Below are 25211 nucleotides of genomic sequence, written 5' to 3'. Positions count from 1 at the left end.
ATTGTCAATAATGAACCGATAACAAAAGTTAACCATTTTAAATACCTAGGATGTTGGATAAACGAGACACTAAATCCGGACGAAGAAATTAAAACTCGTATAGAAATTGCAAGAGGAGCATTTATGAAACTTAAAACTATTCTGAGCAATTCTCAGCTGAACTTACAGCTGAGAATTAAGTTCCTAAAATGTTATGTGTATCCGGTATTACTGTATGGATGTGAAACCTGGATTATGAAGGTTAACATTATGAACAAATTAGAAGCCTTCGAGATGTGGTTATATCGTAGAATGCTCAGAATATCATGGGTTCAACACATTTCAAACAGAGAAGTCTTGAACAGAGTAGGTCAAGGTAAACGCGACTTAATAAAGATGATAAAAAAGAGAAAACTCCAATATCTGGGGCATTTAATGAGAGGAAGCAGATACAGGATAATGCAGTTGATACTCAATGGAAAGATCGACGGAAAAAGAGGAATTGGTAGGAAGAAATACTCATGGCGTCGAAACCTTCGTCAATGGACTGGCTTATCAGCAGATGAATTATTACATGCCGCGCAAAATCGAGAACGATATCGGCAAATCGTCATGGAAGCTACACATGCCTAAAACTGTGGCACGGTACTCAAAGAAGAAGAAGAAGGTTGTTTTATTCTTCAAGAGCGGCAACCTACGAGCTGTGCGGGATTTGTCAATTATCTCTGCGAGCTCTAATTCTTCGAAGTGTATTTCACAAATGCTCTATAAGGTGAAGATCAGGTGAGCAAACAGGCCACTACAAACAGTGATGTCTTCTGCTTCAAGGAAGTTTGTAGTCACTCTTCTGGTGGATATGTGTAGGTGCATTATCATGCATGAACATGAAATGTTTTATCATTGTACCTCTGCAGAACCTAACTACAGATTCCAGAGCCAAATCAACAATAAAGTTAAAGTGGGTTGGATCAAAAGTAAAGGAGTTTTTGACCGATCATAACTCCTCCCCCAAAACATTACACTTCCTCCTTTATATCTGTGAACAGGTCTGACAATTTCCGTTCTTGCTTGTCTTCCTCGCCCTCTAAGCATACGAATTCGCCATTAAATCTGATTTTAAACAAATCCTAGCTTCGTCTGACAAAAGCACATTTTCCACATAAGACATATTTTCGTTTTTGAACGCAAAATTTAGTTTATTTATTTTCGTTCAATTTACAACTAACACAAATAGTCTGTGTTATCTGATTGTTTTATTGGTTTGTTTATTTTCAATAAAAACCTTTATTCTTCCTCAACCTCTATTCGCAACAATAACAGGTTTTTTCAAACAACATAAATATTGCTTTGAAATATATGGCATATAAGTTTGGTTGTGTGTATATATACCTCCTAGTGGCGGAATACGGGCAACGATACACTGGCTTATAGGGCAGTCCTTACACTAGGGATCCTGGCCAATTGGATAAATTATACAAGACATGATGCAATTCCAATGAAGCTGAAGGAAAAATTCTATAAAACAGCCATAAGACCAGCTATGATGTACGTAGCTGTAATGATAATGCTTAGATGGATGGGTGGTGGGACCAAAAGGAGAGGCACCAGTTGATGCCAAAATGAGAAAGCATAGGTTAAGGTGAATTGTTCATATTCAAAGTCGAGATATGTCACCCAATACGAAGAATTGCTGATCTGTGGGTTGATGCTAATAGATACCGCTTAATAAACAACTAATCTGACAGTTAAAAATCAGATATGAAAATAACGATGATATCAATCTACATCGAATGTCGTAGGAATTTCGAACTTCGAGTGACAAAGACCTTTTAGAAAGAAAAACCATACAATCATACCTCACAGTGAATAATACACAATAATATAAAACAAATTACAACAATATTTTTGTAGAAGATAAAATTGTTTAAATTCAGATAGAGTGATGTCTGTTTTCTCTAATCAAAAGTGTGTGTCGCTTGTAACCTGAGTATTTTTTTAAGTAGGATGATTCGCTGTGCTATTTGAATAATCCTACCTTTCCCTCTTCACAACTATCTTTGACTCTACCCCTACCCCATGAGATCACTAGATCTAAACATGTCATAGAGTGAACAAAGAAGGATGTTTAGAGACAAAAGGCAGACATAGTAAGTAACCTTTATAAAACAAACTAGAGAGATTTGTTTCTTCAAGATAAAGATATTTATCTCCTTATTCTGTCTTCTTATATACAGGCCTCTAAGACCTGCTTCTTCGTCTATATTAGCCTCCTGCTTTGTTTAAATTATCATACCTACCATCGCTTCCTTGGTCTTCCAACACCTCTTCGACCATTTGGTCATTTGTTTCGAGCTATTCTTACTATCATATCTTCTGTCATTCTGCTAATATGTTCTTTTAATTCCCTTTTGCTTTTTGTTACACTATTTTTAGCATTATGTGCTTTATTGTAATTTAGGATTGAAACTTTGTAAACCCTACGCCTCCAAGACCAGTTGATCTAAATCAATAAATACATGCTTTTGCATCGAGTTACAGTACAAAATAAATGTACCAACCCTAAGTACACCACTGTGATTGTTGAATCTACAATTCCGCATCCATTTCGTTACGGTACACGGTAATGTGATCATCCACTCTTTACACAGGAAGTGCACTTTTTGATAGTCTCCGCTTTATGGGAAATTATTTGCATTGTCTCGATGTTTCAGACCAACATGTACTTTGTAATTTCAATAATATACGCATAATTAACATTTTATACACTAGAAAAAAGTTATGAATTGTTTATTCAACATTGCAAGTAAATAAAATTTATACAAGAAGAGATGAACGGCACAATACAACAAAAAAAGAGAAAAACTCTTTTTCTTGTTGACTTTTTACTATGTTTTCGGTTTTAAAAATAATTGTAAACTTTTTTGTCCACTTTTGTAATGGAAGTATTTATTTTATTAAAAACAGTATAGATTTCTTCAGGGCTAGAATAAAGTTTTATGCACTAAAACGGCTTATTTACCATTTGAAAGCGCATTTGAAAATTGTATTTATTTTCAAAACGTCTCATCTTCCCGTGTTATTTGCAAGGCCTCTTAAATCCCCTGGCCAATCTATGAGCACATAGAAATCATGTGACTCATCATAGGTGTTGCGCTTTTAGTTGACGTGTACAGTAAGCAGCAAGCATCTGTGTTAGAAACTACAAACGGACATCTTTTTGTTTATTTGCGTAAATAACGATTATAGTTTGGAAGAAGAGGTATCACACGGGTTGTACCACGAGAAAAAGATTATGAACAAGTTATTGGCCGGTAGATCGGGTTTTTGGAATAATAGAAAAAACATTACGGAAAACTGAAGAAGCTTTGTTACCAACTGATTACCATATTATATTTGAAAAATTTTGGTATCTGTTTGTTCTTGGCGAGTACTGGTTTACTCATGACTGGAAACTATCGATTAGGTGGCACATAAAATCCAAAATGGACTTCAATATAACACAAACGACATCCAAAGAGATAACAGGTAGCAAAGGCTGCCGGATCTTTCCACACGTTTTAATACAACTAAGACAAAAAGAAATCAATTGGTTAATTGGAAAAAACTCCAAGCTGTCAATAAATAATAAAATTCTAATTTATAAAACAGTTATCAAACCAATATGGACATATGGCATAGAGCTGTGGGGCTGTAGTAGTAAATCTAATATTGCTATTATGGAAAGATGCCAATCAAAAATCTTAAGAGCAATTGTTGATGCACCCTGGTACGTAACCAACCAAAAAATCTATGAGGATCTCAATATCTCAACAGCGTAAGAAGTATACCAGCAAAAGAAATTACAATACATTCAAAAAGGGAACACACACTCAAATCCATTAATTTCCGCAATACCTCAATATCGAGTTATCAGAAGACTAAAGCGACGTTGGCCAACAGACCAGTAACATGGACCCGTGATTCTCTCACTGGAGGGGACCACATCAGAACCAAGGGACAGGACCTAAACTCATCACATTAACTTATAGAATACATTGTTTTATTCTGATTGTTAATTTATTAGTTGTAACAAAAAAAACATTTTCATACACTTTTAGAAAAGGGGAAGAAATGGTCATCTCTTAACTCTTAAGCCAAACAGAGGACTTATGCCATTTAATTAAGAAAGATATATGTTAAATTACTTTCAAGTAAGCTAGGTATTTTCGAACAGCATTCTGCCATGTTATTTTGACAGAAAGTTATATGAGCTCATATAGAATAAGTAATGCTGTTAAAAATATCTATTTCTAATGACGATGATGATGATTGAATAACTTTTAAAAGCTGTTTTGTCTATAAACTGCTGTATTATGTGCTCTATAAGCTGTTATAACATTACTTATTGTGGGCGTAGGAAATTTCGACACTAAGCAGGTAGCGACTAAAATTTAATGGCAATTTTCGACACCAGCCCCAATTCCCGTTTTTATCTTACAGGTATATTCGACACCAAATAAATATAGCTGCGACATAAATAAAATACCATAATTAATTAATTTATTTATTTTAATAAAAGTAATGTGCATTTTATTTGTTTATAACTGTAATAATATCTAAATATAATACAACTAGTACCTAATTTTTGTACATTTTACCGTTAATATACTTGTATACAATGATTTATTTGCTATTATAGGAATGATAAGATACAGCTTTTATAAAATCTAACCTACGTATTTGTTGGGATCGTAGTTTATCCATCATTTTCTCCAAAAATGCCAATTTAGCCTTAACAGTAGTATCTTTGATTTTTGCTGGTATATGTAAACTATTTATTTTGACATAAGTGTCTACTTGAAATTCTTTTAACTTTTCAATAAAAATAAAAATAGAAGGATGTGTTGAATAAAAAGAAGAATTAAATCTCGAATGAAAGGATTCACAGGCATTTGTGGTCCTCGCAATAGACGGATTCTGATTAGACCATATGTGTGGTGGAAATAGAGCGCTATCGAAAATGTAATTTTCCAGTAAATAATCTGCATATATATCAAGTGTTGCGTTTATAGGTTTATATGACATTAAATCATAAAGAAAGCATTCTTCAACTTCTGCTGGATTTAAATAAGTTAAACCAAACGTATGCCTTAACCATTTTCCAATTTCTGAATTTGTATCCTTATATTCTTGTACCAAACCCAAAGATTGAATTTTTTTAAACCAGTTTTGGTGTAAGTGAAAACGGCATCCACTAATTTTTGCATTGGGCCACATATACAATAAAGCACAGTGAATTGCTTTTTCAAAGTCCACAAATATTTCAGTTGGCTCTAATGATAATTGAAATGTTTCAAAAATCTTAGACCTTAATAAAGAAAATAAATTTTTGTATGTCATTGACAATTTGTCCTTTTTGTCCTTTAACAAACAGTATGCTAAAGGAACATAATGTCCATTTTCCAAGCCATGTATAGTAAATAATTGTAAAAAATATTTGGTACTGTATGAAAATGTACCATTCATATACAAAGTTTTTAATTTACACAACAAACGAATATTTGTCTCGCATGAAAATACAATTACATTTAATTCAGGATGATTTAAAAACAAAAAACTTTCATTGCGACAGGTTTTAGGAGAATAATTACTAACCGCGTTATGGACTTCTGATATGTTTCTTGGTAACGGACCTGGTAACAGTTTACGACGACAGTTGTAAATGTTCTTTCTTATGCTAGCTATGTCAGGAACCGTCAGCAAATTAGCATCACACTCAGCAACAGCAGTTCTTGTAATTTTGGCAGGCTTTTCCGATATGTCCTCTTGGGCTTTTCTTTTACATGCATTGGTTACCATCTTTACTTCAAGCTTTTTTGGATCGGCTTCATGATTATGTACCAAATCACTTCTTGTGATGGTGAGGTCCTCACAGCCTATTGTAAACACTTTTACGGAACACTTAGTGTTTCTTTGGATGCAGCGCCAAAATATCTCGCCGCTTTTTAACACTTTCTGTTTCGAGAACGAATGATGCTCCACCACTAATAAATCTCGACCACGGGAACTTTTTATCAAACTCATTTTTTAAATATCCGTATACGTGCACAAGTCAACGTCAAACAAGAAATAAATTACAACTGAAATAATTTAGTCACAAGTACACAAGTGCCACGCCCCCCGCCGTGACAATAAATATTGGGAAAACCCGCTTGTCCTGCTTGGGTGCAAATGTCCATCGCCGCTAATTACCTACCTACCTGCTTTACGCCGCGGTGTCGAAATTTCCTATAATAAAATTTGACCCTTCGATTACCCCAGGTATAAAGACAATTTGGTGTCGAAAGTTCGCCCGCCGCTTATTGTAAACGAAGAATAAATTCACACAATTCACAATCACAATTATCATTAATTAGTCAATATTTGACTTTAATAATTAAAATTTACCCGATATTAATTATATTAAATTCCTTGTTATTCCCAAAACGTCTGAAATCCAGGTCATGTGATATTTATGTTAGAATTTCCAAAATATATAATTCCGAAATAAGCTCTTTAATTACCAATCAATATCTTCACTTTGATTATCGATTAAGTATGAAAATAATAATGTAATTATAACACGATTTTAATCATTACTTATATCAGTTTGGTATAACAATCTAGGATTTCTTAGATTTTAACCACTTCCCCGAGACAATCAGCATCGCATATTTTGCTCCGAAGTCTTACCTCAACCTTAACTACACGCGCATCAAATTGGAACATATAATGTAAGCACACGCGTGGCTTACTTTGTACACCAGAGGAGAATCTACGTAAATACATAAAATAATCTATATTTTTAAGAAGTACTATTTGTTGTAAATATGATTTATTGTAAGGTTTAATAATACTTAATACTTTTTAAGTCAGACTAAAGAGGTTTTAAATACAATTAAAGTCAGAAAACTGCAATATCTGGGACATGTCATGAGAAGCAAGCGTTATAACTTGTTGCAATTAATAATGCAAGAAAGAATATACGGTAGGAGTCACGGAAGAAGACGCATCTCCTGGTTAAACAATTTGAGAGCTTGGTTTAACTGCACTTCTGCTGACCTTTTTAGAGCAGCGGTATCGAAAGTGCGAATTGCCATGATGGTTGCCAACATTCTTAGAGGAGATGGCACATGAAGAAGAAGAAGAATTCAAACTGAATTGTATGAAGAATTTTTTTGTAAACCTTCTCAAAAAGTGATGAACCTTCTATTCGAATTTTGTTGGGTAAAAATTGTTTTGGGATCTCCTATTTATTTTTCTTTATTGTTTCAACTACTAAAGTCTTGTCTTTCAGCAGATCTATTGCTAACTTATATTTGGTGTACTAGTTATCACAAGTTAAATGGCGGTTTCTTCCTTTCAGAAGGAAAGGCTTTTGATGAGCTTAATCAAACCTAAGCGCACATAGGAGAAATAAGAAACGGTTGCAACAAATTTAAGAAAATGCGTATGGCCTTGTTTTTTAAACCCAGTTAAAACAAGAGCCCTATCATTGCCATAATTTCATTTGTTTTTTTAGCGTCTCTTTAGCGGTTGTAATTCGGACCCAGCTTTTCTATTTGCATTTTTGGTACAGACTACAATATTTTTAATAACGTCAGTCTGGTAAAAGATGCAAACGAAGGCAAACGAAGACGTTCACTGTTGTTTTTCCGTGTTGCTCCTCGGCAAATAATTCGCGGTAGACACGATATGCCGGTTTTTTCGGACCGAACGTAGTTTCGAACCGAACGAAAGACACAGTCTTTATATATCTCTACGGCGCTAATAAAAGCATTTACGTCAGTGTCCTCGTGTCCATCAAATCGCGTATGGCATTTTGGTAGGTGCCACTTTGGAACGATACTGACGGCGAAACGGAAGCACTTTGTACCGACAACCTCGACAAAAGCTCTTGGAATTGTTCATTGATTCTGTGATTTGGAACCTTGGAACACGTTAACACTAAATCACTACCGAGTTCGACAAAACAGAAGGTTTTAACACCTATAGTCCAGTAAGTAATACTGAAGCAGTCATTAGACAATTGACTTATTAAAGTTTACTAGAAAAAGTATCCGAGTATCTAACGAAGCACTTTGTTATTTGTTAACAAATAATAAGTCCACTAATATGAAATGTAATTAGCGAATCACTTAATTATTTTTAACTTTCAGTTAACGATTTCACACCCGTGAAAATCCCCCCGATCTGAATTATTAACTACTACCAAAACTCAGTTTTTCACGTAAACACCGGCCAAAAGCACACTTTTTTACGACGATTCTTCGTTAGAATTACCGAAACACAGCAAAACTTTTCACCGATAATTATTTTCAAATAAAAGCCACAAGCTGGGCGTCATTATTTATTATGCGATATAATAGCGACAATACTGTCTTATTGTGTTCTATTCACATCTGTAAAACTAAAATATATATATAAAACGGTCAGACCACACACACTCAGGTCACTGGTTCATCTGACACGACTCTCGAGATGCCATATATTGGGATTTGAAAATCCTAATATTACGGCTCCCTCCAGACGAGCAGCGTCAGGGGTTGGTTTGTTACACTTGATATTTTATTTGAAAATAGTAGATACCGCTGAAATAATTGCAGTTTTATTTAAAACAAAATGCTTAAATCACTCTAAAGCCTTATTAAATAGGTTTAAAATACTATGTTATATATAGAAAGAGAAAAATTCTCATTTTCGGTAAAATAGCATTTACCGCATTTGGACTTAGCACGGTAAAAATTCCGTCTGTGGATTATTTAAAATTATTATGATAATAAGAAAATGTCATGACTAAAGAACATTCGCGATTACACAGGAATATGCAGTGCAGAAACTATTTCGACTAGCTCAAAATCTCAATTTTGACAATATTGTACCAAAAGGAACCATCAGCAGAAACTATCCATTCATACACAATTTCTATAATAAATAATAATTTAATGTTTCATATCTGCCAGACCAGCGTACCGCTCATATTTTTTTAATATAAAATGTCTATGACTTCTAATCATCGTAACAGGGATACTGTTTAAAGAAACAGAAAACATGACCAATAAAAAATTAATCTTTAAGTCAAATTTTTCGGAAATTATTTACGAGCAGGTGTATAATTTCCAAATATGTGTATCATTTGTTACGCTTTCAATGTATCATTCTTTCAAATATTGTAGTAATATTCAAAATAAAAGTTGTTTTATTTATGATCCCCAAGGCTAAAGAACAGTTCTTCGCAACCTTTTACAGCAAATACCTCCCAAATTCTTTATAAAACTAAATAAACGAAACCTTACAACGAAGTCTACTAACAACATTTTCACTATAAAATAAGCACCCACCCACTGCTAGCGTCTCGTGCTATGATTAATATTTATATACGCCCAAATCTTCGAGCGATTAAACAAATTCAGTGACGACGTCAAGTGACGTCATATTTACTAAGTAAATATGCTATAACAATGTTTCCTTTGCAGGTTGTGAAACTAAGAAACTCTTGACTAAAACGCAATCTCTTTAACAACAAGAAAACATGTAATAACATAGACGGGTGTACCATTCATCGGAAAGGAAATGAATTATTATGGGTAACGGTTATGTCAGTTTGTATTTTATTTGATATTACGTAAAATATGAACTCTTTTAAAAATACTTCTTCCTCTTTTTTATATACATCAAGAGAATCGCCTTGTTAATGAATCGCGTTCGTAATAGTTCTGCTGATCATTGTCCTGACTACGCATGTTCTTTAGTCTAAAAATCGAATAAAAATTATTGTGGTCATGGAACTTTTATGATTATAATAGTGAAACCTAAACAAGTAAATACGAAAATGTCGTACTACTTACTGTGTACTGTCATACTACAAAACTATATTTCCGTTTTACCTGTTTCCAGTTTATCAATTCAATCTTTTCAATAAAAATTATTCAAACAATTTTGGTATCATCTGGAGTAGTAAGATTGGTCTATACTCTATAGGACGCTACTTCGTTAGCAGGTTCTCCTGGTTTCCGCGATCATGATAATTTCTGCCACTTTCCAGAGCCTGAAGACATGGTAAATTGGTCAGCTTGATTATAGCTTTCCATGGTAACTTCTTTAATACTTCTCCGATGATTAGATCATACCTTGGAGCTTTTTTTGGGTTTATATATTTTTTTCTGACCTTCAGTGATACTTATCGTATACAACCCTGGGCAGATGCCCAGAACGTATTCCGCCGTCTCGTTTTCAGCCTGACAAAATCTAGAATTCGCTCTTTCTGTCAGTCCGATTTTATTCATGAACCCCTTGAGGATAGGAGGCATACGACAATTCATAAATCATTCATCTTGTGAATGTTTCTTCTCCACATAAGACGAGAACCACACTTCTAAGTGGTTTTTCAAAACTCTAATTGTCTAAGTTCTAATCTTTGTCAAAGCAAGGTGTAGTTCGATGTTGAAGTATTAGTAGATTGTGTACTGTTACTTGATGGAAATTCATTTTATCTACTATTTTGTTTTCAACACTTCCACAAAATTTATTTTAAATTATTATCACTACAGCTGTTTCGGCCAGAGTGCTTTTCTCAAGTGATCTATTTTTGGTAAGTGTAATAGTCTTTAACTGAATAAGTTGAGGAGGTTTTTAAAATAGGCGAAACTAAAATAATTTTTTACTTCCCATAGCCTTAATCCAGTAATGACATTACTGCTGCCTAATGTCTATCCTCAGTTGATCCGCGGGTATTTATTTGGCAATGCCTTATTCGTACCTGTCCTGCATATCTACAGGAACTTTCCCTATCAGCCATATGGGACGCGCCGTGTCGAGGTTGAGGACATCCCCCGCCCAGTCTGTCTTCCGTGAAGTACAGAAGAACCCCTACTCAGTTCAGAGCTCCTCCTCCACGCAAGCTAAGACCGCCACAAAGAGCGATGGAGAGACAAATGTTGGGTATATCACTTAAAGATAGAAAACGTAACCAGTGGATCAGAACCAGAACAAAGACAGTAGACGCGATAGAACAAGCAGCAAAACTGAAATGGAAATGGGCTGGACACAATGAACGTCTCCAAGACGGACGATGGAATAATGCCATCGGAAAGTGGCGTCCATACAATGCAAAGAAATCAAGAGGCAGACCACAGATAAGGTGGAAAGATGACATCAGGAAACAAGGAGGTCCCACATGGCAGAGAACAGCTCAAGATAGGGAAATATGGGAGGAGACCTACATCCAACAATGGAAGGATAGAGAATAGGTTCAAAAAAAAATTTTAATTGTTTGTCCTTGTGTAGTGTAGTGTTATTTACAATTTTATGTTTATGACATTCTATGATTGTTGGATAGGCGAAAATTGACGAAATGCCCGTGAAGATGCTCTAGGAAGCGAAAGTACTTGGGCAAGATTTAATTAATAAAACTGTGCTCGATATCTGCCTTTCATTTGATCAAAGTTCATTTATTCAAGCATTCAACCTTATAACCATTTCTTTTAACTCATTCATAGGTCCTTCGCATATTCCTGTAATATGATCGATCCATCTTGTTGAGGATCTTCCTAGTGATCTTCGACCTTCGACCTTTCCTTGGATACACATTATAGCTATACATAATTGAACCCTGCAGTCGTGACAATTTTTTTACCAACAGAATGTGTAAGCCGCCCATCCCAGTAGCTTCTTAACTAGAGTCGACCTTTCAGCCTGTAGTGTGTTCAGTTGCTAGCAAGTCTTTGTCTGTGCGGTATCAGCTATTGTTTTCGAAACTTGGTCTCTCACACCGTGGTCACTACTCACGTCCTAATATTTTATTAGGACGTGAGTAGTGAGGATATTATAAGTTTATTTAATAAGTTTAGAGGTAAGATAAAAAACATGACGGCAGGGAATAATAATGTCTCGAGAAATACAAGAAGGTGGTCAATTGTTTTTACACTCTACACTTTATATGCATCAGGAATTAATAGCTAGGTTATTTATAATTTCAACACCGAAAAAGATAATCTCGTACCTCGGAGAATTTTCCTATATACACTTGTCAATCAACTGACATGCACATATGCTCAGAAAGTCAGTTGATATTCACTTGCCTATAATAAGGTGGTGACTGTGAGAACTGACTTGTGCCTCAGAGCCTAATTTTCAATCACCAATAGCAGAGAAAACAGGAGCTACAGGTCATTATGTAATGTACGACTGGAAAAAAAAACGAAAAACTTAATCTTCTATTTATATATTGTAATAAGTATTTTAAGAAAGAAATAATATATGTTTGTTTTTTTTTCCCCAACTACAAGGCTAAAAAAGAAACACGGTTTGAGAGACCGTGGTCACGACTAGTGTAACTTTTTTCGCGTCACGACTGCAGGGTTTAAAATGTTAATTTTTTATTATCATCATCATCAGTGGTGCTACAGCTCTAGTTGAGCCTTGACCTTCCCCAGTCTATTTCGCCAGTCGTTTCTGTTCATCGCCAACCGTTGCCAATTTGCCGCGCCGATTTTCCTTGCGTCCTCGTCCACACCGTCCCTCCATCTCAGTCGTGGTCTGCCTCTACTCCTATTTCCCACTGGGACCGATAATAGAGTTCGTCTGGGTGGGTAATTTTCATTTGCTCTTGACACATGTCCAGCCCATCTAAGCCTACCTATTTTTATGAAGGATATTACATCTCTACCATTTACTATTTTTTTATACTTCTCGTACAATTCGAAATTATATCGCCTTCTCCAAATACCATTCTCACAGAATGCTCCCATTATTCTTCTTAGTATCTTCCTTTCGAAGACGAGCAGAAGATTTGCGTCTGTTTTGGAGATGGTCCATGTTTCTGACCCATATGTCAGCACTGGTAGGATGAGTGTTCTATATATTATTAGTTTGGTTTTCTGGCTTAAATTTCTGTTTTTTAGCTGCTTGCTTAGTCCAAAATAACATTTGTTTGCTAGCAGTACCCTCCGTTTTACTTCTTCAGATGTGTCATTATCGTTTGTTATGAGAGAACCCAAATATGTAAACTTATTTACTACCTCAAAATTATATTGGTCTATACTGAAGTTTTCTTCGGCGTTTCTAGCTCTATCTCTGTTATTTGGAATAGATGCTAACATTTTGGTTTTTTCCTCGTTTATTTTAAGGCCCATATTTTGTGCGGCTGTCAAGAAGGTGGAAGTCATCTCTCTAAGTCCTCGTGTAGTACGTGCGATCAAATCCAGATCGTCAGCGTAAGCCATAATCTGCGTTGATTTATTAAAGATTGTTCCCCTATTGTGTAACTCGGCATCTCTTATAGTCTTTTCTAACGCTATATTAAAGAGAAGGCACGCCAGCGCGTCTCCCTGCCGTAACCCTGCATATGTTTCAAACGCTTGTGACATATCGCCTTGTATTTGCACTCTGCAGATCACTTTACTCATAGTTGTTTTTACGAGCCTTATTAATTTATGGGGAATGTTAAGTTCATTCATGGCTTCGTATAATTTACCTCTTAGGACGCTATCATACGCTGACTTAAAGTCCACAAAGAGATGGAACGTGTCAATATTAAATTTATTGGTTTTTTCTAAGATTTGACGTAGCACAAAAATCTGGTCAATTGTTGACCTACCTGGCCTAAAACCGCTTTGATACTCACCAAGGATTTCTTCCACGTACGTACTTAAACGGCTGTACAGGGTGTTGGAGAATATTTTGTACATTGTATTCAGAAGAGTTATACCCCTATAATTTTTACATTCCAACAAATCTCCCTTTTTGTGCAGTGGACATATGATTCCAGTGCACCATTCCTCTGGCATTTGTTCTTCTTCCCAGACTTTGACTATTATGTTGTGAATTTGGTGCATAATGCTGTTACCTCCATGTTTGATGAGCTCTGCGGGGATACAATCCACTCCTGGGGACTTGCTATTTTTGAGTCGTGTGATTGCGTCTTTCACTTCAAATATTGAAGGAGGTTCTACGTGAGTGTTATTTCTTGGTTTTTGGGGTGACGCATCATTTTCCACTTCGGTACCAAGTAGTTCTTTGAAGTGCTCAACCCATCTGCTTTGTACTGCGTCAGCGGTACTGACTATATGTCCATTTTTGTCTCTACACATCGTCAGCCGTGGTTTAAATTCTTTTCTTGTCTTATTTAGGATATTATAGAACTTTCTAGTTTCATTTTGCCCCTTTAATGATTGAAGCTCTTGCATAATCTGGTTTTCGAAGGTCCGCTTTTTCCTTCGATGTATGCGTTTTTCCTCCTTCCTAAGATCTTTGTACATTTGCTCCTTATCCGCTTCCTTAATTGTTCCGCCCAGTATTCCGTTGTTTGCCGCTTCCTTAATTGTTCTTCTACATATATCCCATTGCTCGCTAGCTGTTAAATTCTCATCTGTTGTGCTTTCATGTTCAAGGTAATTTTGATACCTTTCTAGTGCACGGGGCTCTTTCAAGAGTTTTAAATTGTAGCGAGTACTTTTCTTGCCCTTTTCTTTTTTTGCATTTGAGATTCTTGCTCTTATTTTTGCGCCTACTAAGAAGTGGTCTGAATCTATATTAGCTCCACGATAAGTACGTACATCCATTAGATTATAGAAGTGCCTGGTTTCTATTAGGATGTGATCTATTTGATTTTTGGTTGTACCATCAGGTGACGTCCATGTTACTTTGTGGATATTCTTATGGGGGAAGTAGGTACTTCCAACGACCATGCCCTTGGATGCTGCAAATCCTATTATTCTATTTCCATTGTCGTTGGTGACGTCATGAGCACTGCATTTTCCGATGTATGGACTATATATATTTTCTTTCCCTATTTTTGCATTAAGATCTCCAGTAGTACGTAAATATTACGTAACACGTAAATATACTAATACATAATTTTTTATTATGTATTAGTATATTTACGTGTTCGTACGCCGCTGTATTGGTGTAGGAACGCCGGATTCCAGTAGGCGTTCCATTTTATACATAATATTGAACATGACATTAGTTACCATTGATGATGATCTGACTTTCAGATTACGTATTCATATATTCAATTTCATTGTTAAAATCCGAAGAAATATTATTCACAATTAATCAGATCATCTGAATGTCAATACTTAAAAATTTGAAAACGATTTAATAAATGTCACGACTCAGTTATAACAGTGAATTTAAATACTTTTCTATATCAGGATAAAAATATGACAAAAATAAAGTGGTATAGATGTCATGAAATAAACGAAAAAAAAAATTGAAAGTCTTTATACCTAACATTAACCTCAACGTTGAAGATCTGCGGTAAAAATTAAGATTAATTCAGAAAAATAATTATTTATGTATAAAACACTTGGATTTTATACAAAATATTCCCATACGGTATCATACAATAGTACTAATTCCATTTAACTCACATCTTGACTCTATTAAGGTATGGCTATTTATTGGCAGCATTAATATTTAGTACTCTGTTAAAAAAAAACCGAACAACTTTCTTTTAAAACGTTTCTACGAAGTTTATTGTTATGTGGAAACATTCTAATAATGTTTATTTTAATTTATTTACATTCTTCTGCAAATAAATTAAAATAAACATTATTTTAATGTTTATTTTAAAATAACACTAACACTAAAATCACAATTAAATTTCAACATTTATTTACTTAACCGTACAATTTTTTATTTGTAACTCATTTATTTGAATTGTAATCGCTCTTATATACGGTTCGCTTACGTTTGTTCCGTCAGTAGCATTTTCCGTCAGGGGTGTAGCAAGGCTATCGTAATAGTACCTATCAGATGATTGATATACGACCATTTAAACAAAAACGTCGATTTGAGCTTGGTAACAGCGTTGATTTACATAGATTCTTTAATAAAATACAACTGCTGGTGTGGTCGCATCTTTATAATAATCCACAATGCCATTACAGACTACAACTAGGACGATTCTCGTCCTAACACACTCTGACCTTTAGTGATACGTTACTTCCCTTTGTCATCTAAAGCTCCTCATCCAGCCCGATTCTCTCAATGAGTTTCCACAGTCTTGAGAGTTGTTTCATATAGACTGATGCTTTTGGTTTTTCCTCTCCGAGTTCTAGATACCGTATGAGGCCCCTCACACTGATATAAAGAACGCGAGGAGCGGTTTCCTCTTCTAGACCAAATCGACAACTATCTTCTTCCGTCCAGCTCAAATGTTTTGAGCCTACAGTGTCCATTCAGCAGCCCCACTATCACTCTCGCAGTTTTTCGGTTGTGAGTCAGTAACTCGGCTGCGAATTTGGCTGAATGTTCTAATTAATACGCCTTTTCGAGCCAGCTTATCAGCCTTTTTATTGCCTATGTACCTTTGGTGCCCTAGTATCAGTCTATTTCGACTTCTAACGTGGGAAACGGTATCCAAACAGTCCCACACAAGTTGGGAATCAATTTGCATTGAACTGAGGACTTTTAGAGCTGCTTTATTATCGGAAGAGATCAGGACTGAGTCATTCTGAACTTGCCGACATATTAGTTCTTATAGTACATCTTTGTGTAGCGGCAACTTTAAAATGTCATACCTTATCTCAAACTTTTATATATCTGACAAGATTGAAGCGCACATTTCCTTCCCTTCTATTCTTGCTTTTATATTGTTTCCATTTCTATGATATCACTAGTGTGTCAAATATTTTGTGCTATGAGGCCAATTTTGTGTATAGAAATGAATTTCTTTTCTATATAAGTTTATTGGTAATGAGTCATTCAAATATTGTACAATTAAGGTGAGCAGAAAGCTTATCGGTGTGTACGAGTTGACTTTATTTGTACTTCTATTGTACAAGAAAGTGGTACAGCTGCATCATGTTACTCTAGATCGATGCCGATAGTATATCCATCTATTTGGAGGATGATGATATGGAAAGGTTACTGATTTGAGAATGATCCAGTAGGAAAAATACTACTTGATATAGACCCATTGGGCAAAGACTGAGAAAAGAAAGACCGGGAAAAAGATGCATTGATAACATCGAAGGAGAAATGAGTAAAATGAAAATACGTAATTGTTGGAGAAAGGCGATGGATAGGGAAGACTGGAGGAAAATTATTGAAGAGGCTTAAGCCAACATAGGGTTGTGAAGCCCGAATGATAATGATAAACTGATTTGAAGGTCACGCACAGCAATTGTTAACAGTGATGCCTAGCAGCTGAGTGGTATTGACCGTATGGAGATATTTAATTTGCCCTGTTAAAAATCTCAAGAACCGACCATGCTAAAAATAAAGAAGTTTTAAAGCGTATGAATATTGGTCGTGAAATTATCAAAACAACAAACAAATCTTTCCTCGGACAAGGGGTAACAGACATGGGTCCAGCTTTTAATGAAAGTGAAAATAGCAGAAAGACGTGGTCCTAGTCGACGGCTATTAATCTGGATACGTAGCAACAGAGAATGGACAATATTAGACTTTTAAAAACTAATGGAATCACTTAAAAGAGAAGAAGGCCGTAAGAAGAAGATTTCTACCAAAAAATACTAAAACACTGAAATTATTCAAATTATTCTAGAAATTTAATAATACTTGGTTTTTTTCTAATTTTGTAGAGGCTCTTTAATACACTACTGATTATTTTTTTCTTCTTCTTCTTAGCCTTCTGTCGCCCATGTTTGGACATAGGCCTCTCCCAACTCCTTCCATCGGTCTCTATCCTTAGCAACATATTTCCAATTTGTTGTCGTTCCTCTTTTTATCTGACGTTTTTATCTGATGTTTGTCTTGGTTAGGGTCCAGGTTTGATATCCATATGTCATGATAGGAAGGATGCATTGGTTGAACACTTTGCTCCTCAAATATTGGGGTATTTTGCGGTTCTTAAGTATCCATCTGAGTTTTCTAAATCCTGCCCATGCTAGTCTTGCTCTTCTAGTAATTTCCGCACTTTGGTTCTCTTTGTCAAGTCTCAGGATTTGGCCTAGGTAGATATATTCCTGGATTTGTTCTATCTCACTGCCATTTATAGTTATACGTCTGGGGTCATCTGTGTTTATTTTTGTTTTTTTCATATTCATTTTTAGGCCGACGTATTGGTAGCTGGCTGCTAGTTCCCCATCATAATTTGCAGTTCCTCGAATGTGCTCGCTATAATCACTATGTCGTCAGCGAATCTGAGGTGTTTTAACTTGTTTCCGTTAACGTTAATGCCATAGGTTGACCAATTTGTAGTTTTGAAGACGTCTTCTAGAGCTAGGTTGAAAAGCTTTGGCTATATTACGTAATATCGTAATTATTTTTTTAGTTTTCTGATAATATTTAATGGTTTTTACTTATAGACGAAAATTCTAAAAATGCGCAACCTTTTACTAAAATTGTTAATAAATAAATTTGAATGAATTTGCATAACTTTTGTTACTTTACCCATATATAACCTAAAACAGTTGTTACATATTAGTTAAAGTATAGTCAAAAAATAGTGTATTTTGCTTACTTCCCTGGGCTATAATGCTGTCGTGAGTGAACAATAAATTTTGCGAAAAGTTGAAAAAGAGCAATTCATCAATTATCGGTTGAATCCATCAACTATTTAAAACGTGTACTCGACATAGAGTTCAACGAGATTAACGATAGAGATAACTGGCATTACTATTATGGACATGCCCAAAAATATTACAGAGGATATTTAAATGATAGTGAAAGCCATTTTTATGTTAATTTTAATACGGGTAATTTATTACATTTTTGTCTTCAATAAAGTCAATTATTAATGATAATCCAGTAGATAAACGCCTCTTTATATTTATCTGGGACGGACACTTCGTGTAGTAAAACCGCCATTAGAATTAAAAATTAAACAATATCCTTCAAAGCACGCCAACTGGATTGCTAAATTATAACAAACACCCATCTATACACGTTGTGGAATGCGTAATGAATAGATTGTAAAAACACTATATAATAAAAATCTCTGCTTATAAACTGATTGTTTAAACTAACAAAACTGATTAAGATATAAAATAATAAATATACAGATATGTGAAAACCGTTAATGCTGCAATTCCTGTTATGTTCTTTCTTATTATTGTTCTTACAAAGTGGGTTTTGGTCATAATCTTCCACACTGGTTTAACGGGTTGGAAGATTATTACCGTATCTCTCTCTCTCTTTTAACTTTTACTCATTCACTTCTAAATGAACAATCTTACGTTTTTTTTATTTAAATCTAAAATATTTTACAATACTGTAGGGAGAACTCTTACTTCCAGTCCACTCGTACTTCTCTTCAAACCTTTTCTGCAAAATCTTTAGACTCATAAAAATGGTAAATCGTGTTTTTAATGAAATGTTTGTCGTAGTCTCTCACATCTGCCACAGTTGCTTTCAATTTAGCATTTTATGTTAATTAATTAATTTATTTTTGATGCAATAAAACACCTAAAAAATAATAAATCTCCAGGAAGTGATGGTATACCCGCGGAACTTATTAAATGTGGAGGTGCTACTCTGACTAATTATATATATAAAATCATACTGAGAGCCTGGAATGAGGAACAAATCCCAGAAGAGTGGTGTATTGGGATCGTTTGCCCGCTACACAAAAAGGGCGATGAATTAAAATGTAGAAACTATAGGGGAATAACCCTCCTTATTACAGCATACAAAATATTTTCGAGTATTTTATATGGTCGCCTGAGTGAATATTCAGAGGAGCTTCTTGGCGAATATCAAAGTGGTTTTAGGCCTGGTCGATTAACAACAGACCAGATCTTTGTGCTAAGGCAAATACTGGAAAAAACCAATGAATTCAATATCGACACATACCATCTTTTCGTAGATTTTAAATCGGCCTATGATAGTGTCCTAAGAAATAAATTGTATGAAGCCATGGATGAATTCCACATCCCCGATAAACTGATAAGATTATTTAAGGCTACAATGCGTAAAGTTGTTTGCAAAGTCGAAATACAGGGCGAACAATCACAGGCATTTGAAACGCATGTTGGGCTGCGACAGGGAGATGCGCTGGCGTGTCTCCTTTTTAACATAGCTTTGGAAAAGGCGGTCAGGGATGCCCAAATAGACAGCAGAGGAAACATTTTTAATAAATCATCCCAAATTTTGGCATATGCAGATGATGTTGATCTAGTTGCCCGCACAACACGCAAGATAGAAGAAATGTATACCACCTTGTCAAACGCCTCAAAAAATATGGGCCTGCAACTAAATGAAGATAAAACTAAGATAATGGCATCAACACCCAACAATAGAGCCAGAAACATCGGCCACCAATTCACGGTTGATAATTCTACCTTTGAAGTGGTGGACAAATTCACATACTTAGGCTCCCTGATCACCAAGGAGAACGTCATGACGAAAGAAATCAAGCGAAGAATAATCCTAGCAAACAAATGCTATTTTGGACTGAGTAGACATATGAGAAGCAGAAACTTAAGCCAAAAAACAAAAATAACCATATACAAAACCCTTATACAACCAGTGTTGACATATTGGTCGGAGACATGGACCATTTCCAAGGCAGATGAAAATCTCCTGCTTATATTTGAACGAAGGATCCTGAGAAGAATATTTGGTGGCATCTGTGAAAATGGTGTTTGGAGAAAGAGGTACAACTACGAGATATATCACAGATATAAAAATATATTTGGTGGTAAAGACGTAGTATCCTTTATAAAAATAGGAAGACTAAGATGGGCAGGACATCTGGCAAGATCACAGCAGAACAACCCTCCTAGAAGAATCCTTTTGTCACAACCTGTGGGAAGTAAAAGTAGGGGTAGACCAAAACTCAGATGGAGGGATGGTGTAGATGAGGATGGTAGACAAATAGGCGCAGCAAACTGGCAACAGTTGGCAATGGATAAAACTGACTGGCGTAATAGACTTGGGAAGGTCGAGGCTCTTTTATAGGGCTGTAGCACCAATGATGATGATCATGAATTAATTTATTTATTAATAAATGTTATTTTAATTAATTTTATGCTGTAGCTCGAAATTCTTGTGGATTATTTGAATCTGCGTTTGTTAACATATTGGCTTGTTGAATTATCCTCTCTACAGTGGGTACAGATACTTCAGTAGTTTCACTCAAACGTTGTTTAATATTGATTGGATTATTTTCGGGAAATAGTGTTTGTACATATTTAAACTATTTCTTTGGATTTTGGTGTCAATCTGATCTGCTTACTCGTATTACACTTAAGAGACTGGCAAACAAAATAATACTGAATTACAAATCCGTTTTAAATCCAGTAGTTAGAAATTCTCAAAAATAATTCTAATCAGTGCTTTGTATGCGAATGACTATATAATTACAGTTTCAAAGATAAAACAATCTTTGTAAAAGCAAGTTTCAATTATTGTTTAAGTGAGTAATAAAATATTTTGCGATTTTAAATATAAAATATTGTTGAATTGGTCAAATTGTTTAATAGTAGATGTTTCGATTGTCACTGCATTTCAAACCAGCTGTATCTGTTAACAATACTGAAAAATGTTTAAACTAAGCCATGATTTTTCTATTGTCAGTACAGGGCCTTAACAATTTATGAAGCATGAAAATATTTTAACGAGTTTGAAGACGAGTTTGTATACCACTTGATCCTACTTGACCTAATTGGTCAATCAGTTGCTATCATCAAGTCCTCGTAGACACTTTGTCTCAGGACCAGCAATTTCATGTGTAGTCGTACGTTGCCATGTTATCAAATCCACTGGTAACTTTAACATCCTAATATATAAGACTAAATAATGTAAACTAAATTGTAACCTATAACTTTTAACGGGTTTTTACCCAGATATTTAGTAGCTCAAAACATGTACACCTAGACACTGATGATGGAATATGGATTCCGAAAACGTTTTGTTTTTTTAATTTATATACCTTTTATAAAGGATAACAAATTTTTTGTTATACATGGTATACAGCCAGCTACAGGAACTTAGTTTCCTTGTGGATTGCTTCTTAAACTTTTTATACTCACTATATTATTTTGTAGCATCAGCAATTATCATGACCGTGGAAAGATTTTCTCGCATTACTATAAATTCATCATCAAACCAAGAAATTGGAGCTTTACAATGAGTTCGTGATTTTTTTATTGGAAAATTAATTTCAGTTAACTTTACATACATTTCGGTAATAAATTGAGATAATTCTGTTGCTGTTTTGAGAGAAACAACTGAAACCCAGTCAACGTTATTTAACGACTGTTTTAACATCAGGATGCCATTACTTGTTATAATGTCTTCTGTATGTATTAGCACTATGACTTTTTTCAGATTTTGTTTTTAAGTAGAGAAATTGAGCAGAAATACATGGGTCCACAATTCTATTGCTTGTCAAATTTAACGTGATACTTGGCCGATTTGAAATTAGGCTCCACCCACGATGCGCATTCGACCACAACACCATTCGTCCTTATTATTTCTTGGCCCTTCGAAGTGCAAGGTACTTGTATAGTCTGTGACAAAGTTTTTTTTTATTTTACTTATGTTTAAATTTACTGTGTGTTGAAGAAATATCGTATTACAATAGATTTGACTTTTTAAATAATTATTGTTAAGTATTTTAAATTATAAACATGGATTTTCATTCAAAATTAGAAGGCAAAGTCTTGTCTGGACAAAAGCAAATGTAATTATTTTTATGCAGAGAGAAGCGATGCAAAATCCGCATGTTAAAGATTTTAAAAAAGTTCAAGAGCGCGCTTAATTAGCAATGGGAGTAAGTATAGCCACTAAAAAAAGGAACTCTCGTGAAATGAAAAATATAGAAGAAGATGCTTCTACATCATTTTCGACGCCTAACAAAAGAATGAGATCTGCCATCCCAACGGGGCTGGTATTATTCTATTGTAAAGAAATAAACAATAGATTAAAATATTTATGACTTACTAAAATGCTAAAATGCCCAAGATCCGAAGAATAAAATATATGACTATAATATAAAATATTACGACAACTCTAGTATAAAAATTATGTAATAAATTTTTCGTCGGCATGTTCCAGGTATAAGATTAACTACTGTTCTTTTATTCTTATACAGTTTACTGTAACGCAAATGTAAAGTTTTCATCTCTGCCAATATTCTTCTTATAAAATTACAGAACGAGACATTTATAGAAGTGTTCGAAAAAACTGCCGCTTCAACATGACTGAATGGTCAATATTAATGAGTCAAATAAAATATAATTATTAGAAGAATTTTTTTACCAAGTAATAAAAACAAAATATTTTGTATTTTCAGGAAAATTTCCGAAGGAATAATTGAAACGTCAAAATAACATACAATATAGACATATCATAGAAGTTCCATTAATAAATAAGGTCACTCTCTGTAAACTTGTAGTATGGAGTGTACCAACGAGGCGAAGAGAACGAGCGCATTATGTATCTCTTTTCCTCCGAATGCATTCTCACTTAATTTTCTACGCAAGTGGACAAATTTGTCAAGTATCACCTTAAATTTGACAAGCTGTACAACCAAATATCTCATTGCTTATGTTTGTTAAGATGTTATCTAAACAAGTTGCTGATCTAGTTGAGATTGTAGTAAATTTATTAATATTTATGGTTAAGCCAAAAGTAGAAATTAGATCACGGAAACTGTTTAGTTCATTAGAAACTTTTTGAAATCAATGTTGAAATCTTCAATTATTATTATTTCTAAAAAATACCCATCAAGCTTTAATGTTGTTAATTCGTTTTCTCTGAGCCAGTGTTCAGAGAAACATAATATATTAATAAATGTATTTTCAACTGAAATTATGATTAACTCCAATGAAAGATAATAAATAACATTTTTGTTTGTTTGGTTTTTTTCATTAGTTACATTAAACCATTTTTTTTGTGTTGCAGGATCGAGATGAACAGAAAAAATTAGAAATGAGACATAGAAAAGAAGAGGATGATTTGTTTAGAAAATTCCAAAGACAAAGGGAAGAGGAAGACAAACGTATAAGGGACGAAATTAGGGTACGTACAATTATTATTGTAATAATTTTTAATAACTTTTACTTTTATGTAATACTTGACGCCTAAAACTGAGTATGTAGCTATATTCACGATTTGTAGCTCCAATTTTTAAACATGTTATTGGTGACCTTAATTTCAAACCTAGGTTCTGACCTTCTAGATCTATCTTCTGGAGAAGATTGTTCAGTATTTCATGTGGGATTGTTGGACTAACATTAGATAAACCCTAGACTTGAACACCTTCAAAAGTTACCTTGATATTACCGCCAACATAGTATGTTTACAAGAAACGAATTTTATATCTGACAACAAAAGACTTCTAAATGGTTTTGTAGGATATCATTTCTTGAGAACTGACTATCTTAGAGGTAGCGGTGGAACATCCATATTCGTATCCAATGATCTATACTCCAAACATCTTCCCATTTGCACAAACCTAGAAACTATCGACGTTAACATTTGGTGTGCAAAGAAAATTTCAGTTTGTAGTATTTATATTCCTCCAAATTGTAGTTTATCCGAAGCCTATTTAGTGAACTTCATATACCAACTTTCTTCACCTTTCCTTCTTGGTGGAGATTTCAATGCCCAAAATACATTGTGGGGTTCTGAAAAAACCTTCGGACGAGGAAAGACTGTCGAAAATGTATTGAATATTACCGATACCTGTATGAGGAATAATCATTCCAAAACTTAATATTGCTACCAGTACATTTTCCTCAATAGATTTAAGTTTGTGCCATCCAAAAAAATATCCTAAACTCACATGGAAATCCGTTGACTATCCTTATCTTTATAATGACAGTAATCATTTTCGTATTTTAATATCTGAAAAATCAGCAAAACATTTCGAGACCTTTAAAAAAATGGAACATTTCTAATGCTAACTGAATCGATTATATACTGAAAGCAAACTAAATCAGCTTCATTTATCAGAAGATGCAGATGGAAATATTGGCGCTTTCAATAACTGTATAATGTCCGCTGGTGAAGCAAATATTGAACAAATACCACCCTCTTCGTCTCGTAAACCAACACCTTGGTGGAATGAAAGATGCTCTCTGGACAAATAACGCAGAGACAACACTAAAGCAAATCTAATTAACTTTAAAAAATTTTGAGCCAAATCTAAGTATGTAATTAAAAAAAGCAAAAAAAACTTTTGGAAAAAACACGTCTCATCCATAAATACTGACACTTCTACAAGCAAAATTTGAAAAAAAATTAAACACATGCCAGGAAAGAAAACTTATTCAAAAATATCTGCTATACTTACT

The 25211-nt window shown here is 34.5% G+C and overlaps 1 protein-coding gene across 1 annotated transcript in view; it reads left to right on the top strand.

Moving 5' to 3' along the window:
* Hil (peptidase hillarin) overlaps nucleotides 1-25211 on the top strand; it is a 163658-nt gene that overhangs the window by 90330 nt on the left and 48117 nt on the right. The window contains exon 4 of the mRNA XM_072531652.1: nucleotides 23818-23934. Within this exon, the coding sequence (XP_072387753.1) occupies nucleotides 23818-23934 (117 nt within the window). The remainder of the gene's footprint in view (nucleotides 1-23817; nucleotides 23935-25211) is intronic.

This window comes from Diabrotica undecimpunctata, chromosome 5 (assembly GCF_040954645.1).
Source record: "Diabrotica undecimpunctata isolate CICGRU chromosome 5, icDiaUnde3, whole genome shotgun sequence".
NCBI lineage: Eukaryota > Metazoa > Arthropoda > Insecta > Coleoptera > Chrysomelidae > Diabrotica > Diabrotica undecimpunctata.
This window is presented reverse-complemented; position numbering and strand designations above follow the sequence as displayed.